The 17,420-nt window shown below is 34.6% G+C and overlaps 1 protein-coding gene across 1 annotated transcript in view; it reads left to right on the top strand.

The window, feature by feature from the left end:
• Positions 1–37: 37 nt before the first annotated feature.
• Positions 38–17,420, top strand: part of ADAMTS6 (ADAM metallopeptidase with thrombospondin type 1 motif 6) — a 263,654-nt gene continuing 246,271 nt past the window's right edge. Inside the window, exons 1-3 of the mRNA XM_081054061.1 lie at positions 38–534; positions 7,644–7,782; positions 9,947–10,311. Coding sequence (XP_080910187.1) covers positions 7,686–7,782; positions 9,947–10,311 — 462 coding nt within the window. The 5' untranslated portion in view covers positions 38–534; positions 7,644–7,685. The remainder of the gene's footprint in view (positions 535–7,643; positions 7,783–9,946; positions 10,312–17,420) is intronic.

Raw genomic sequence — 17,420 nt, forward strand, 5'->3', positions numbered from 1 at the left:
CTCCTGCTGCAATTCAAGTTGGCTGGGGGCCGGTAGTGAGGGCTACTTCAACAAAACTTTGCTGCCCTTCCTGCTCCTCCTGTCTTCTTTTCTCCTGATACCTTTTGATGCTCTTCACATGTTATTTGCATAGCAAAGGCACTAAGCTGTCCAGGAAGAGAGGGCACCACTTCCACCCCCAATAAGTCTTTTTTTTTCTTCCTTCCTTTCTTTTTTTCCTTTCCTTTTTTTCCCTTTTTTTGGAGGTGGGGGGCGGGAGAAAAAGGGGGTTTGCAAAGGCAGCATCTCAGGATGATAGCCTGGATGTATTGAAGGCATATCTTTTTCTGCCAAATCAGAAAGTCCGATCTCTAAAGCCAGGGTTAGCCAGACTATAGGGTTTTATTCTGGCTGCAGAATAACTAACTGACTGCTGTGGCTTTGCAAAGGGGGGCAGAAAAAAAAAGTTAAGAGAGGAGAGGGAGTACGTGAGTCGTCCAGTGCAATCTCTATTGTTTGAAACTTACTTTTTATCAGAATTTGAAGATGAAAACGGTAAGGAAGACTTCACAATATTCAATGAAACCGTTTTTTTAAAAAATTAAAACTTGTGCTTTGCTTGTCTTCCGAATAACGCGTAGAAAACTTTTTTCTGTGTGTGTGTGTTTTTTTTTTTAATGGCAATGAGTGAGCTTGACTGAACTCATTTTACAGATAGAAATCTTTTTAACTCCAGACTAGTCGGGGGGTTGGAGAATTCTGGGTCTTGCAAGTATTTTATGATGCAAAAATATATACGTTTATTATACGAATAGACATGTTTTGTGAAGTATGACTTTATTATGATTATTGTGGTCTTTTAACTCATCACCAAATAGTAATCGGGAAAGTAATAATGATGTGTATTTTAAACTGATTTCCAGTTTTCTTAAAGAAAAACCTTCTGCATTTTATAGTTTCATGTCAGTGTCTTAAATAGTCAGACAAGTGCATAGTTTATGCCTGGGCTCAGAGGGCAGAATTAATGTGCTAGCTGTAGCCTCGATGCTCTAGGATATGTTAAGCTCTTAATAGGCTAATCAAAGAGATGGAAGCGTGTGTTTTTGATTTACTTTTGGCCACTTGGGACGTGCTAGACTCATAACCCTCCGGAGCCTTGAATATCGGGGTATGTCTGTATGTATGGTACATAGGATCAAAGTTCAGAGATTTGGGGGGTGGGGGGTGAGTGCTGGAGGGGTTATTGGAAAGCTGCCTTCTGATAATGTGTACTACAATTCCTGTCTTTGGTAATTTCTTTCCTTGTTGTACTAGAAGAAAAGAGAGCGAGAGAGTGAGAAAGCGCACTGAGAGGGAACAAGAGAGTGAGTTTCTTACTCTTGTTTTTATTTGAGCTGCCGGTGCAACGCGTTTGGGCCAAATGCCAACTGTCTGGGTCACACGCGTTTTATCCAAATAGATTTAGCGCTGCTGTCTGGAAATGGGCTGCTGAATGTTAACTTTAGGATCAACTCAACCAGGGCAGCTCAGACTGTTACCCTCTGTCTGGGCGAAGTGGGATTGGGGTGGGGGGGACGGCTGGGGGGCGTGAGGGTGTACAGAAGTTGGGGGAGGAAAGGGATAACTGAACCATTGCTTGGAACTTTTAAAAAGACACTGGAGTGTGATTTTCAACATATTCTTTTATGTTTAAATTTCCTGGACTAGTTTTCTTTCTTTTGTTTTTATTACTCTTTTTAGCTTATGTTGATTAGCCTGAAACTTAAATGTGAGAATGACAGTTCTCAAAATTCATTGCAGTGAAAGAAATGTAAAATAAAACTGGTTTAGTTGAAGGAAATTGAAAAAATTAATTTTGGAGATAATTGTTTTCCTGTATTTCCCCAAAGTGGTAACTGCAGATCTGGTTTATATTAATTTAGTGTTTAAATGTGATTATTGGTGTTTTGGATTTTTGAAGAATAGCGTAAAGAAGCAAATAAGTTGATTTCAAACAAATCAAATTCATTCATTTGCCACAAATGGCAGCAAATGAAATGTATGTTGTGGTGTTAGTATTTTCGTAATTCTCAAGGAGAAAAATCTCTAACCTCAAGACCTGAAATATTTTAACACTTTTCACGTCTGAGCCAATACTTGTGAGACTAATTCTTACTCTTGTCTACTCTTACCACTTCCTCTTCATTTCCTTAGCAACCACTAGTAGCTCTTAGTGGCTTAGGACGGGTCTCTATGCCAGATCTTACCCTGTGTGTGACTTTTGTGAGACAATAAAGAGAGTAAACATGTTAAGAGAGTTAACAGCACATCTTTAGAACATTTTGGGGGGTGGTGGTGGGGGGGGGGAAGAGGAAAATGGTGGAAAGGTTGATAGCTCTCTTGGTTATACCAAAAGACATAGTTGATTATCAACTTTTTGAGCTAAACTCACGAGAAAAAAGTGTTTCTGTTTTTCAGGAAAGAAGTTATAATACAGATAATGTATATCTAACTTGCCATCGGTGGGGGGTTGGAAATAACAGTTTGAAACTATATGTAATTTAGGGCTTGATTTTTGTAGAATGATGTTTTATAGTTTTGCTTTTGGCTCATTTGCTTTTCTTATAAGTTTTGAGTGCGTTTAATTACACCTTTCCTTGGAAACCAATCTCACAAAGTTAATAAATGATCTGGAAAACCTTTGTACTTACAGCTTAGTGGTGTCCTTGGCATATAGTATAAGACCATAAATATTTGTTGAGAGAATAAATGGAAAATGAAATGAGACATTAATTTACACATATAAAAATTAAATACCTGAAGGAAGCATAGTATTATTGCTTCCTCTGTGAAGACCAGATCAGCCTTAAAAAAACCAAAACCAAAACCAACACAAAACAAAACAGAATTAAGATGGATGAAAGAAGTTGAGAAGGATGTTATACATGTTCTTTAGCTCCATAATAATAGCTCAGGAGAGGAAATTATTACCTTGGCTACTCCCAGATCACTTGAGTGGGAAGTAAAGATGATAGAGGAAAAAGACAAGTAAGTACCCTTCAGCCAGGGCAAACTACTGGGAGAATTACTGCAGTGCAAGTTGTCTGATCTTATTTCTGCTTAGCTAGTATAGCTTTGATCCATGGAAGCAGGTAAATGATCCCTTTACTGGCTGGTGCATTTGTATTAGGAAAAAAGCATCTGTGAAATCAAAGAAACAGTTTTGTTTCTGTTTTTAAATTTCAAGTATTATAAACCCAGTTATCATGACCTAAATTCATTACTGTTTGCTGTAAGACAATACAAGGTAATTGATTGATTCCATCATCATTTCTAACTATTCCACATTTTTGAGGGAAGCAGGAACATGAAACTATCTTTGAAAGAAAGCTTTTGAAAAGTGATGAGTCAGATAAGGAGGAGGGGGGGCTAATATTTGTTTAGTCATTAAAGTGAAGTGTGTGGACACTTTACATCATGTGTAATCTAATTTAATCTCTCAACAAGTCTTTGTAAGGTAGATATTATTATCACAGATTTATAGATGAGGAAACAGATTCACAGAGTTTAAGTAACTTGAAGTCAAGCCAGGACTCAAAGCCTTTGAGCTTTCCGCAACATAATAATGTTTCTGCTGTACGGTGTAAAGAGTTAATGCCTTATGATTTCTGGACAGTTATGTAATATTTTAATGTTAGCCTGAATTTTGGAAGCTATGTAAAAGTCAGTGCCTATGCATATTTGATGATGCTTTCCAGCAGATTAAGCTCTCCAGCAAGTGTCAGAAAATAAGTTACCCATTCACTTTTATTGTGAGGTGACAAAAAGTGGTTAGATATGTTAGTTATTGTTGATATTAGTTGAGTATGAGCCAACTCATTTACTCACTGGTAAGTTTCTTCACTGACATTGGAGGCTTGAAAATAGTGGGAAGTGAAGGCAGAGTGAGAAAGGAGAAAGAAACTCAAATTTATTAAGTGTGATGATTGGGTGTTCACGCTTTTGCGTGAGATGTGCCTCCCACGAAAAAAATAAAAAAAGAAAAAAAAGGAAAAAAAAAAGAAACTCAAATTTATTGAGTGCCCACATGCCAGATACTGTGTAGCTAGTGCTGGAAGCAAGATCTCAGCGGGTTTGTTTAACTTCAGAGCTCCTGTGCTTTCTGCTATGTACCAATGCCCTTTTTTCTATAAGCCTTTAAATCAAACCTTAGTCTACTTCTGGCCAAGTAGTTACAGATTACTTGTTCTTTAATGTTACTGGTTTACTTACCTTGGGTGTTTGCAGGACAGTGCTAGTAATGGTAAGAGTGGAGGTTACAGAACTGTCAAGAGCAGGACATTTTTCAAGGGGGAAAAGAATTGTTCCCCAAACCCAGCTAACTATAGTGTAAGTTTGTCATTTGTTTCAAAGCCCAGGAAAATAGGGAAAACAAAGATGAATGATTCAATACAAATCTATCACCATTACTAGATAATTAACTGAAATGTGTCAATTGTATATTCCTCTTCAAAGGAAAATTACTTCAAAATATAGGAGAGACTCATTTAATGTGGGACATTATTATACAAACACTTAGTTGATCTGAAAAAAGTTAAAGCAATGAGGAGTGAATGGTGTTCATAAAACAGGAATTATGGAGTTGGAAACTGTATGTAGTAGGTTGGGAATCAAGATAACTGGATTATTCTCACTACTGTTATTGAATAATGGTGTGACTTAATCTCTTTATAGAGAGTTTTGCCTGAGAAAGGATATACGTGTCTGCTGTCTTGACTAAATCATTGTAGAGGTAATTTTGAGATGAAATAGTTATTGTGTATAAAGTTGCTTAAAACTGTTCACATTAATTAACCTATACCTTTTTATGAATACTTTATTTCATACTGGTTGTATGCAACTGCTATTGATTTTTAAGTTAGAGTGCCTTAAAATGTCAGTGTGATGTAGTAGAAAGAATTTGTACTTTGGAGCCAAGTAACTTTGTGTATGACTCTGGGCTCTACTATTTTCTAGCTGACTACTATGAGCTTCAACTTCTCTATCTATAAATTGGCAGCCATCTTAGTTATCAATTGCTGCAAAAAAAAAAAGATACCTTAAACTTAGTGGCTTAAAATTACATTATTATCTTACAGTCCCTGTGGTCGGGAGTTTGGACATGGCTTAGCTATATTGGGTACTTCAGAGTCTCTCATGAAGCTGTAGTCAAGGTGTTGGCAAGCACTGGGGTCACCATGGAAGGGTCGACTGGGAAGGAATCTGCTTCTAGCCTTCTGTATTAGTGAGCAGGATTAGGTTTCTTGGAGGCTATTGCATTAAGGGCCTCAGTTCCTTGCCAGTGGTTATCTGATGGCTGCTCTCAGTTCCTTGCCACGTGAACCTCTCCAAATGGCAGCTTGCTCCATCAAAGTCAAAGGGAGAGAGCCTACTAGTAAGATGGAAGTTAGAATCTTTTGTAATCTAATCACAGAAGTGACGTCCCCTTCACATTGAGGTCTTCCGTTGGTAAGGATGAAGTTACTGAAGGGAAGGGAATTACACAAGAGCGTGAATATCAGGAAGCAGGATCATTGGAGTCTGCCTGACACAGGGGCAGTAGTACCTACTTCACAAGATTGTTATGAATATTAAAAGAAGTAACATATTTAAAAGTCTCTTTATTTTTGGTCTGAACTTCAACTACTTTTCCAGATATTACTTGTTAGTCTTCTGCATAGGAACCAAACTTACTATTATTACTAATATTTTCTATTTTTTTTCTTACCACTTAGACTTTGTAGAATCTATTTCTTTAATTTGTAATGACTGCCCCTAGCAATTTGACATCTTCCAGCGCCTATCTCAAGTGCTACTTTTTTGATAAACTTTCCTTGACTCATTTTTCTCTGATTCAGAAGTCATCTCCCCCATCTGATCTCCTTTAACACCTTTTCATAACTACTTTATGGCATATGTCAGTCTATCTTGAATTTTTTTCCTTATTACTTAGATTATGAGTAATGATTGTGTCTTAATCTTTTCTGTATCCCTATGTTGTAATAACATCATTTGAAAACATAGGAAGACAATATTTATTGATTTATCAATTAGTTTTTTCAAAGTTTACCAGTTTAATAACTTGTAGAGAAAGAGAGAAAGACAAGGAATTTTAAATAGTTGTGGTTGTTTTATATGTTGTAATAACTGACATTTCTAGCACCATAGGGAGTGAAAGTATTCCACATAAGTTAATTTTCCAGTTAACTACAAATATCCTTTTATATGCCTAAAGTGATTTTATTTTAACCACTATTTATTTATTCATTTACTCTTTCATTTTTTTAACCAATAAGTATGTAAGCATTTATTATATGATAATCCCATATATTAGGGATGTGTGAAGAAAATCGAATATCTTTTGTGTACTTCTCTATCTTAACAGTAAATTATCATGTTAAGAGTAATTTAACCTTTTCTTTCTGGCTCAGGCATAGTATTTTGAGTATCAGATACTGAGCTATAACAGTCATATCACAACAGGAACTGCTAAACCACATAAGGATTGTTTGCCTGTACCCCAAGCTGTATTGATTTGGGATTTTAAAACTACTTGTTCAGTTTTTTGTCAGTTTTGTCCTGTTAGTGAGCTAGTTCTAGTCCCTTTGTTAATTTCTTTTTAAGTGTTTGTGTGCTGGGAAATCTGGTAGCCAAATATGCTACTTTTCTGTATAGAATGTGAATTCATGGACTCAGAGTGAGGTCGTAAGTCGAAAGGAAAGTACATGAGATAGAACATGAAATCTGTTGTGATACTTGAAATGAATTTTTTAAAATGATTTTCTTTTCAGAAAATGGATTTCTTTTTCTTTCAGTTAGATTCTAGATAGTTGAAGTTGTCTTACATGCATTGCCCTATGAGTCATATATAAGACTTCCAGATAAAGTCAAAGGTTACAGTAAATATGGTTCAACTTTTTTAGAAGTTTAGTTTGTGTTACTGTCTGAGTGTTCAGACAGCAGCTAAATGTCACTCTGTGTTTATAGATCCACTCTGTAAGAAGAAATGATAGGTGCCTCATAAAGCAACAAATCAATCTCTGGATATGAGTGTTCTAAAAAGCATGTTAAGGAATAGGATCACATACTGTTTCACACTTTCATAAAATGAACTTTGATTGTGAAGTCAGTCTACTTTTTATTTTATCAAAAGGGGTTAGTCACTGTACCCGCACATTATCTTCCAAGTTCTTTAAAAAAGAATTTTTATGATTTCTCTTCAGATTCCTTCTTTGATTATTAAGTAGCTCTGACATTATCCTGCTAAACATTTAGGTTTCTAAGTCTGTGTTTAGTCTTGTGGATTTTATTTAGACTATGCAGAACAACAATGGTCTAATTTAACTATATTAAGTTATTTTGTAGTGTATGACCTTTGGCAAGCACTCAGCAATATAGATCTGTGCGTTCAGGATCTTTTTCAGTTAACTTAAATTTTTTTTGTTTTTCTAGGTTAAAAAATGGCCATACTTTAGTAACTAATCAGCCTAATGCTTTGCTTATGAAAATTTTACCATCATTAATTTTTTCATTTTGGATTGAGAAAAATGAATCCAGATATAGAAGAAAGTACGGGATGTTGGAAAAAGTACCTGTTAAACAGTGGACCATCTAATAACTAATTTGCTATGGTATTGACTCTCTAGCACATAGGTAGCCCTCCAAAAAATCATCCAGTTTTCTAAATTATGGAAATTTTGTGGAAGACGTTGACCTGGATTTTGAGCCTCATCATGGCTTCATCGGAATTTCACAGTGACCACAGGCTTTCATACAGTTCACAAGGTAGGATTCATACTTTTGAAACTTCTAGTGTTATGATCTGATAAGAAAAGATTCTGAATGTTTAGTTTGGGTGAATATTTTCTTTGGGATATGTAATGATAGGAGCAGAAGCCTGCTGTGTCAATTTAGTGCTTGTTTCATAAACGTTAAGGGCTCTAAGAGTCTTTTTACCTTGTTCTACTAGTATTTAATATCCAGTGGATTTTAGCCTGGTCTTTCTCAGAAGATAATAGACCCAGGCCTCTCATTCTTCTTCTGAATCCTAAACTTTAATAGGTTCATTCATTGCTAAGGTTTATAGGCAATGTCATGTTAAAAAAGGATCCAAAGGTTTATGTTATGAATGAACAAGAATGTTATGAATGAACAAATTCTGATATGACATTTTTCTAATATGGACCCTTAGTGGAAAAATGCTTTTCCTAACTTAAGAATTCTGATCTAAGCACTAAAACCTGGGTAAAAAGTAAGAGATGTAAGAAGTTCAACGTTTCAAATTCTAATCCACAATTCCCTATGATTTTCATCTATGGAATTGAACTTTATGTCATATTAAAGTTCTTAACAGAGAGGTCCCAGGAGCGAATGCCATTTTGTTTTCCATGGATCGGTCCAAAACTTGTAGAATTATTGAAAACATCTCTTTTGGATTTTCCTCCCATGAATGTATAGTGACAGATAATTTTTTGGTGCTGATGAATCAGATTTCCAAGGCTATTATAGATTGATGTCTAGAAATCCATAGGTATAAAATATGGCTTTCAAAGTATATCAACGAAGTCACCATAGCATTTAGTATGAACTTTTATTCATGAGAGGTAAAGAAATGCTATCTTTCAATTTATTTCAATTTGATCATGGTTTCATGGTTTCTATTTGTGGGTGAACTCCACATATAGACAGTGAGGCATCAGGCAGACATTTGGTTTTCCTAGCTATAGAAAGATACGGTTGAGACGGTAGATTGGTAATATTTACTATGCCTAAGTGAGGAAATTATATTTAATAGTGTTCTGAATTTTTTGTCAATTGATGATTTTAACAACTTTATTGAGATGCATATATACCATATAATTCATCCATTTAAAGTTTCATTTACAATTCAAATGGTTTATTTTATTTACAGAGTTGTACAACCTGACAACAATCAATTTTAGAACATTTTCATCATCCCAAAAAGAAACCCTGTACCCATTAACAGTGACTCCCAAATTCCCTTCAAACCATCCTCCACCCCTAGCCCTAGGCAACCTCTACTCTACTTCTGTCTCTAGAGATTTGCCTTTTCTGGATGTTTCATATAAATGGAATCATATAATATGTGGTCTTTTGTGACTGGTTTGTTTCACTTAGCATGTTTTTATAATGTTAGACAATGAACTTTGATTATGAAGGCTGTTATTATGAAGGGTCATTTATGCCATAGCTTGTATCAGTACTACATTCCTTTTTATTGCAGAATAATATCCCATTATGTGAATATACCACATTTTACTCGTTTACTCATCAGTTGGATATTTAGGTTATTTCCTCCTTTTGACTATTGTGAATAGTGCCGCTGTGAACATTCATGTACAAGTTTTTATATGGATGTGTGTTTTCATTTTGTTGGGTATATACCTAATAATGGGTCAGATGGTAGTTTCATGTTTAATCTTTTGAATTGAACAAAAAAGTTTCAAAAAATTTAGTTTTTTGAAGGACTGCCAGACTGTTTCACAAAGTGGCTACAGTATTTTACATTTCAACTGATGATTTATTAAATTTTTTTCTACAAAGCTATAGAGATTCTGTATAAACTCTCTTGGATAACTTCAACAAACATATTTTATCTGAGCTAAATTCTGCTCTTTTACGTATGTGTATTTTTCACTGTTTTAAATTTCAATATAAAATATTCATATTTCCTGCAGAATTTAGCTCTTAGAATCCATGTTTTTAAAATTAAATTTTAAAAAGGAAAATAGTCTTTCAAAATAATTTTAAAATAATGTTATTTTGAGGAGTGAAATAATAATTGGAACTTATTTCATCTTTAGATGTCTCACACATGATGATCCATGGTGTTAACTGATATAGTTGTTCTTTATACTGCTACTTCTTTGTTAAATTTTCTTTTCTTCCATGTGTTTTTTTCTGGATTCTCTACCTTGTGATTACAAAGAGGAATTCCTGACTTATCTAGAACACTACCAGCTAACTATTCCAATAAGGGTTGATCAAAATGGAGCTTTCCTCAGCTTTACTGTGAAAAATGATAAACACTCCAGAAGAAGACGGAGTATGGACCCTATCGATCCACAGCAGGCAGTATCTAAGTTATTTTTTAAACTTTCAGCCTATGGCAAGCACTTTCACCTAAACTTGACTCTCAACACAGATTTTGTGTCCAAACATTTTACCGTAGAATACTGGGGGAAAGATGGACCCCAGTGGAAACATGATTTTTTAGACAACTGTCATTACACAGGATACTTGCAAGATCAACATAGTACAACTAAAGTGGCTTTAAGCAACTGTATTGGGTTGGTAAGTAGATGTTTTAATTTTAAATTTCTGATGGGGAAATAAATTCACAATGTAAATGTCTTTCTTCACATTAAAAAAAGGTAAGGGGGTGGGGGGAAGGAGATGAGGGTAAGGGGGAACAAATATATGGTATGGAAGGAGAACTGACTCTGGGTGGTGAACACACAATGGGATTTATAGATGATGTAATACAGAATTGTACAGCTGAAATCTATGTAATTTCACTAACAATTGTCACCCCAATAAATTTAAAAAAGTATATATATATATATATATATATATATATATATATATATATATACACATATATATGTACATACATATACATATACATACATGCATACATAGGTGGTTTAAATAGGGAAAGTAAGTCTAAATATTTTGTTATTTTCACTGGCTTTGCTTTTGATGGTCTTTTTGATAATGTTTGCATTAACTTTTGAAAGTGAGAGCTACTTTTAAAACTATATTATTAGTAGAACAATGAATGAAACCTCAGGTTTAATTTTAGGTCTAAGTTTTCTGTTCAAGTAAGACATCTTTTATGCATAAACAAAATTCAGTCATTGATGAAGAGTTTAAGATTGTACGTGTATGTATGTGTGTGTATTATTTCAGGAAACCACAACACTGATTGCTTCTTTAGGTTTTTTTTCTATAATATCTTTCTCTGGTAGGCAACATACCTTAAAATTATGTATGGCCTACTTGTAGTTATAAATTCTTGAAGCAAAATGTTTGATACCAATATCTCTTTATGAAGTAACTTTTTCCTGAATTTATCTGAAGATTGATAATAAATCTTATTTACTTAGAAAATAGATTTCAAAAGTGTAGGGTCTATCCTGGGTTTTTGAGTCTATTCTAGTCTAAAGGTAAATACGCAGTTCAAAGTTGGGCACAGTAGTGGTTGCAGAACAGAGCATACTCTTACACTTTCTTTACCGCTTTTACCCTATTCAGTCTAACGTAGATATTTCATTAAAACTTTGTGTAAAACAGCACAAACATTTTGATGTTCAAGTCATTTTTAGAAACTATTTTTCTTCCTTATTCTATCACATTCATATTTTCATTCCTACTTCAATATAAAAAAACTACATAATTAGAGTTAGGTTTAAATAAGTTCTAAATTTGAAAGGAGTATCGAGAACCACAGTTTAGGAAAATTTTCACTATAGGTATATATATAAGAATTAGCTCGGATTGTCCATTTTCTATAATTGTCAATGGGTCAAAATGATTACTTGGATTTTAAGATTTGGGTTTAATTCCTATAAATAGATACATTGAGTACATTTATTGCTAGTTTCTTTTTCTATAAGCAGTGTCAGCTTTATATGCAAAACAGATTTATCTTTTTGAATAAAAATAAATTTTCAAAAATAAATCTGTATTTTAAAACTTTTCATTATGTTGAAATACCACTTGCTGAGAAATATGATAGAAAAATACTGTTCCTAGTCATTGATCAAGCACTTTAAGTTTGGCATCAACATTAATTATGACATTGATAGTTTTAACAGGGTGGTGAGATGAACAAATTTGAGATTTAGAAAAACACACAACTAATTCTATTGTGAGATTTGAGGGAAGGGGAATGATTGGAGCTATGAAAATGAGTTAGAACGTGAAGGACTATACAAAGACTATGGTACTAGGAACAGAGAAGATAGAATGAATTTGAACATCTTGGTGAGAAAAATTAGAAGATTTGTATCTTATTAATTTTTTCCCAACTGGCATTTAATAACACATATAGTACATAGTAGATATTTAATAATATTTTAAGAAGTTGAAATAGAATTGAACTGAGTGTGGAATGAAGGAGAGAAAGTAATTGAAGACAGCTGAGGTTTCTCTTTTTGAAGAGGGTGGTTTATGAAGTTTACTGTTTGAGAAAGGAAATGCCAGTGGAATGCTGGATTGGAGAGGAAGATGAGAGTGATTTTGATATAGTAAATGTGAGGCATCTGAAGAAATAAAGGTTAAAGATGTCTAATTGGGATTTGGGAAATACAGGTCTGAAATTTAAAACAGGATTTAATTCTGGGAACAAGTAATTTGAGAGTTATTAATATAAATGTTTATGAAGTTGTGAAAGATGTTTCTGAGGAGTCAAAAGTAAGAATAAGGTTGAAAATGGAAATTTTTCTACACTTAGTGGGATGGCAGAGGATCATCCCTCTATTCTTTTTTTTTTTTTTTTTTTTAATTTATTTATTTATTTATTTTTTTCATCCCTCTATTCTTTATCCTCAGTGAGATTTTCTGTCTCTTGTTTTCTTTCCCTTTATTTGTGAACACCTTTCTGTTTCCCTTTGCTTCCTATTAAAACTGCATGGTCCATGTTAGCTAACTTTGATTGCTTGATTAAGGTGAGGTCTGCCATGTTTGTCCAGTCAAGTTACTATTTTCCCCTTGGCAATTGATAAGAAATTTGTGAGCAGACACTTTGAGACTGAAAATATCCTGTTTGTCGTTACACTTTTACCCACCAGTTTTAGTAATCCTTGCCTTCATTCTTATTTTGTATCATGTTACATTTTTAATAAAATGGAATATGTAAACAAGTTTTTAAAAAAAATCCTACTTTTTAAAGGCCCCTATTAACCAATTCTGTTTTTAATTGTTCTATTAAAAATAGTTTTCAATGTAGAGATCATTGAAATCAGTGTTACAACCCTTGCATCATTCAAAGGAAAACAATTCCTAACATTACCGTCTATCTGCTGTTTAAAATAATATCACATTTTAGGACTTTGGATGTGTTATCCAGGTATTGTTTTTCCAGAGTTTTTAATTTTATTTTGTGTTATTGAGAACTTTTATTTTATTTTTTTTTAGCCACATGATCAATATCATTCAGTTCCTTAGTTCTTATATGCATTGCTTGGAATATATTTCATTCTTCTTTTTCTTAGAGGCTTTTTCTTAGAGTCTTCTAGTTAATTAATTTCTTGAGTTACTACACATCTCTCATCTTGGGATTTCTTTTTTCCGAGGTTAGTTCCATATCTTTCTCTTTGTGTATTTAGATTCTGGTTTTATTAGAGAACATCTTCAAGTAATTGAAGATTACCTCAGAAAAGGTACCTGGGAAGTAAAATTTCTGATTCCTTGCCTATTTAAAAGTGACTTTATGTTGACCTCATGTTTGGTTAATAATCTAGCTGGATGTGAAATTCTAAGTTCAAAAATCATTTTCCTTCAGAACCCTGGATGGTGGAATTGGGAAAGGGAAATATGGAGCATCAAATTTAGGTTGGTACAAAAGTAATTGTGGTTTAAAAGGTTAAAAATAATTGCAAAAACCATAACTACTTTTGCACCAACCTACTACGTGGTTTTGTAGCTTAGGAAAAGACTTACAGATCGAAAAAAAATTAGTATTGATTCATTTTTGGGTGTCAGAATTCTTCTTGTTCTTTTTTTTCTTAAATTTTTTTCTTCAATGAAAGTGATACTTATACTACTTCCTGTTTCAAGAATTTTATAATGTGGTAAGTTGTGGGTCTTCATTCCTTACCTCTACTTAGTTTTTGATGGGTGCTTTCAATTTAGAGACCCGCCTGTAGCTTAGAGCAATTTGAAAAATAATTTCCTAATAATTTTGTCTCCTTGTTTCTCTCTCAACCCTTCAGTAATTGGTTCTCTGCTTCTCTTACCTCTTTTCCCATCTTTTCCTTATGATCTAAGTTCTATGAGTTTCCCCAATTTTGCCTTTTTCCTTCAATTGATTTTAAAATTACAGCAGTCATATTTCTAATTTTCAAGAGATCTTTTTTGTGTGATTGTTTCTTTCTTTATATATTGTTCTTATTTCATGCTAAATGATTTTTTCAAATCTCTCTGAAGATGCTAAAGACTATATAGCTAGTTAAAAAAGACCAGTGACCCCATTAGACTTTCTATTTATTTAATTGTATTCATAGTTGCCTTTCTACTTTTTCCATTATTCATTCATCTATTCACCCAATACTTATAAATACCAGACAATAGGCACTGTTCTAGGTGCTAAGAGTACAACAGTGAACCAGACAAAAATCCCTATCATCATATAGCTTGCATTTTAGTGGAGGAGATATACAATAAGATAAATAAATAAAAACCATAGTATTTTGGATAACGTTAAGTTCTGAGGTGGAAAAATATTGAGTAAAAACTTTAAGGAAAATGAGGAAGGGAATGCTGATATGTGAGAGATAAGATTTCTAGGTGGAAATCTTCAGGTACAGAGGTCTGATCTTAGAGTGTTTGAGGAACATAGCCAGTACCATGGCTAGAGCTACGTGAAAAAGAGAAAGAATAACGGAAGATTAGGTTAGAAAGAGAACCTGGGACCAGATGGTAGGTTTTAGAGGACAGGATAAAATCAGTGATGACTCCAAGCTTGAGGCCTTGGCAACTAGAAGAATACAGCAGTCATCAGTAGATATGAGGAAGACTCAGGCATTAACTGAGATGGAGAAGCTATAGGAAGAGTAGGTTGGGTGGTGGTGTATATCATAAGTTCAGTTGGACATGTTAAACTTGAGATGTATAAAACATTGGATATACAAGTATGGAGTTCAGGAGAGAGATGTGAATTATGGACTTATAAATTCGGGACTCATCAATATATAGATGACAGCCAAAGCCAGGAGATTTTATGAAATTGCTTAATTGGGGAGAATAGATAGACTAAAGAAGAGGTCCAAGGGCTTAACCTTTGGGCACTCCAGCAAAGAACAGTGAAGTAAGAAGTTAAAGGAAAATCAGGCAAATATCCGAGAAGCCAAAAGAAAGAAGTATTTAAAAAGAAAAATGCTACTGAGTCAAAATAAGAGTAGGACTGAAAACTGACCATTGAATTTATTAATGAAGAGGTCATTGGTGATCTTGACAAAAGTAGTTTTGGTGAAATCACAGTGGGGTTTGGAAAAGAGGCAAAAACCTGATTGAAGTAGGATTAAGAAGAAATGGGAGAAGATAAAAGACTATGTAGACAATTATCTTAAGGAATTTTGGAAAAGCAAGAAATGATCAGTTGCTTCAGGCAGAAGTGGGGCTGACAGGAGGTTTTGTTTGATACGAATGATTATGTAGAGAGAATCGAAATTTGTGGAGTGGTGTTCTTGATAGGTAAGAAGGGATGGAATCATATGCATAAATAGAATAATTGTCCTTAGCTAGGAGAATAGACAACTCATTCATAATAACAGGAAATAAAATAGATTATACGGACATGAGATTCAGGAAGGTGGGATATTTGTGGCTGTAGGCGTAGGAGGTTGTGCAATGTTCTCGATTGGAACGGAAGATGGAAAGATGAGCTGTTAGGGGGTTAAGAACAGAGGAGAAAATATAAAATATTTATCCAAGAGAGTGGAATACTGAAGGAACCAGAGAAACATAGTATAATTTCCATGAAGCATTAAGGACACAGTTGAGATTATGATGGTGAATTTAAAGTGACTCGTCAGCATGTTGGTGTGTTTTCCTCTGGCTAAATGAAGCTGCAGGGGTGTAGACCCAGACTAGCAAAATTGGATTTAATCAGTGTTGTAGTTTAGCCAAATAAATCCCATGAAGGGAGAAAAGAACAAGGAAATTGAAGGTGGAATTGAAGCTAGGTTAGGAGGCAAATGAATACATGAAGTGGGTGGAGGACAATGCAAAGGATCAGTGGGTCCTGGTGGGCATAAGGACTGTCTCTTGGGGTTGAGATACTAGAGGGATAGTACTGGAAAGATAGAAGAAGGGGGTACTTGAAATTGAGACTATGGCAAAGTTGCAAATATTGATAATGCTAAAGTCTAGTGTGTGACTATGTACCCATATGCATCCACGAGTGTCTAAGGTGAGGTGAAGGACAAGATATTTGGAAGAGAGGAGGTCCAGGAAAGGAGAGGGCAGGGATTGAAGAGGCCATCTATGTCAGTAGTTCTTATCCTGGGTCCATGGATGGAATTCAGGGGGTCTGTGAACTGGAATGGGGAAAATGACATCTTTATTTTTGCTAATTCTTAACTGAAATCTAACATTTCCTTCTTTTATGAATATCACTAACAAACCAATAAAGAAATAGCGGTATTGGTGACTTTGTCTCCAATAGAAATTACTGATATTTCCATGTCATTTAACAGTTTTCACAGGTTCTTCAAAATATTATTTATGTTAATCACTGTTGTGAAATTACGTTAATTATTAGATGCACTGCATATCTTTAAGTATTACAAAAGATATATGTATTACTATTACTTTTAAAAAATCTTTTGATAACTGTTTTTCACTACAGTGGGTTTTATTTATAATTCTATATATTTTTTCGGCAATTAAAATATTATTCTGAGAAGTGGTCCCTAGGCTTCACCCCTAGACTTCCAGAGGGATCCATGGCACGTGCACACACACGTACACACAAATCTTAAGAACCGATGATATAAGAAGATACTGAAAACAATGATTTTAGGAATGGTACTGCAGAGAGTGACAGTGACCCATAAGCTAAAATCTTTAAGGGATGAGGAAAGCAACTCTGGGTCAGTAGATAACTGCAACTAGCAGACGGAGAAGGTGAAGGCTTGAGATTTGAAGCTGGTGGGTTTTGTTTGGTTGGTTTTATTTTGTTGTTGTTATTGTTGTTTTGGAAGAGGGTGAGAGAGGGAAAATTGTTTGGAAATGGCTGTGAGTCACAAGGTCACATTCCCTACTTCAAGGTCCAATAGGAGGCTGGAGGCTGGTAGGAGAGACAGCCCCCACATTTCAGAGGATTACAGGGAAGAAAGTGTCATTTCGGGAAATTCAGGTTTTTGTTTGAGCCAGATGAAGTGAACATTCACAGATGAGGCTGAGGATACAGGATATTTTGTTGGCAATTGATTTGAGTTTGAGAGGGCACAGTAGAAGTATTTTAAATGGTGAAAGGGGGAAGTAGCAGGTAAGATCAGAAAACATGACGTGTATAACCATATGGGGAATAGAACCCAAGGAAGGGGTCTTGGTCTTCTTGTAAGGACAGGTGTGGCAGGGAAAGGGAGTTCGATGGGATTACTCCTGATGGTCCTGAGGCAGACAGTGCAGGGGTGAGTGTGGATGCTGAGGAAAGTCAGAGGCTGGGCGCTTTG

This window comes from Rhinolophus hipposideros, assembly GCF_964194185.1.
Source record: "Rhinolophus hipposideros genome assembly, chromosome: 7".
In the NCBI taxonomy this organism is placed as follows: Eukaryota; Metazoa; Chordata; class Mammalia; order Chiroptera; family Rhinolophidae; genus Rhinolophus; species Rhinolophus hipposideros.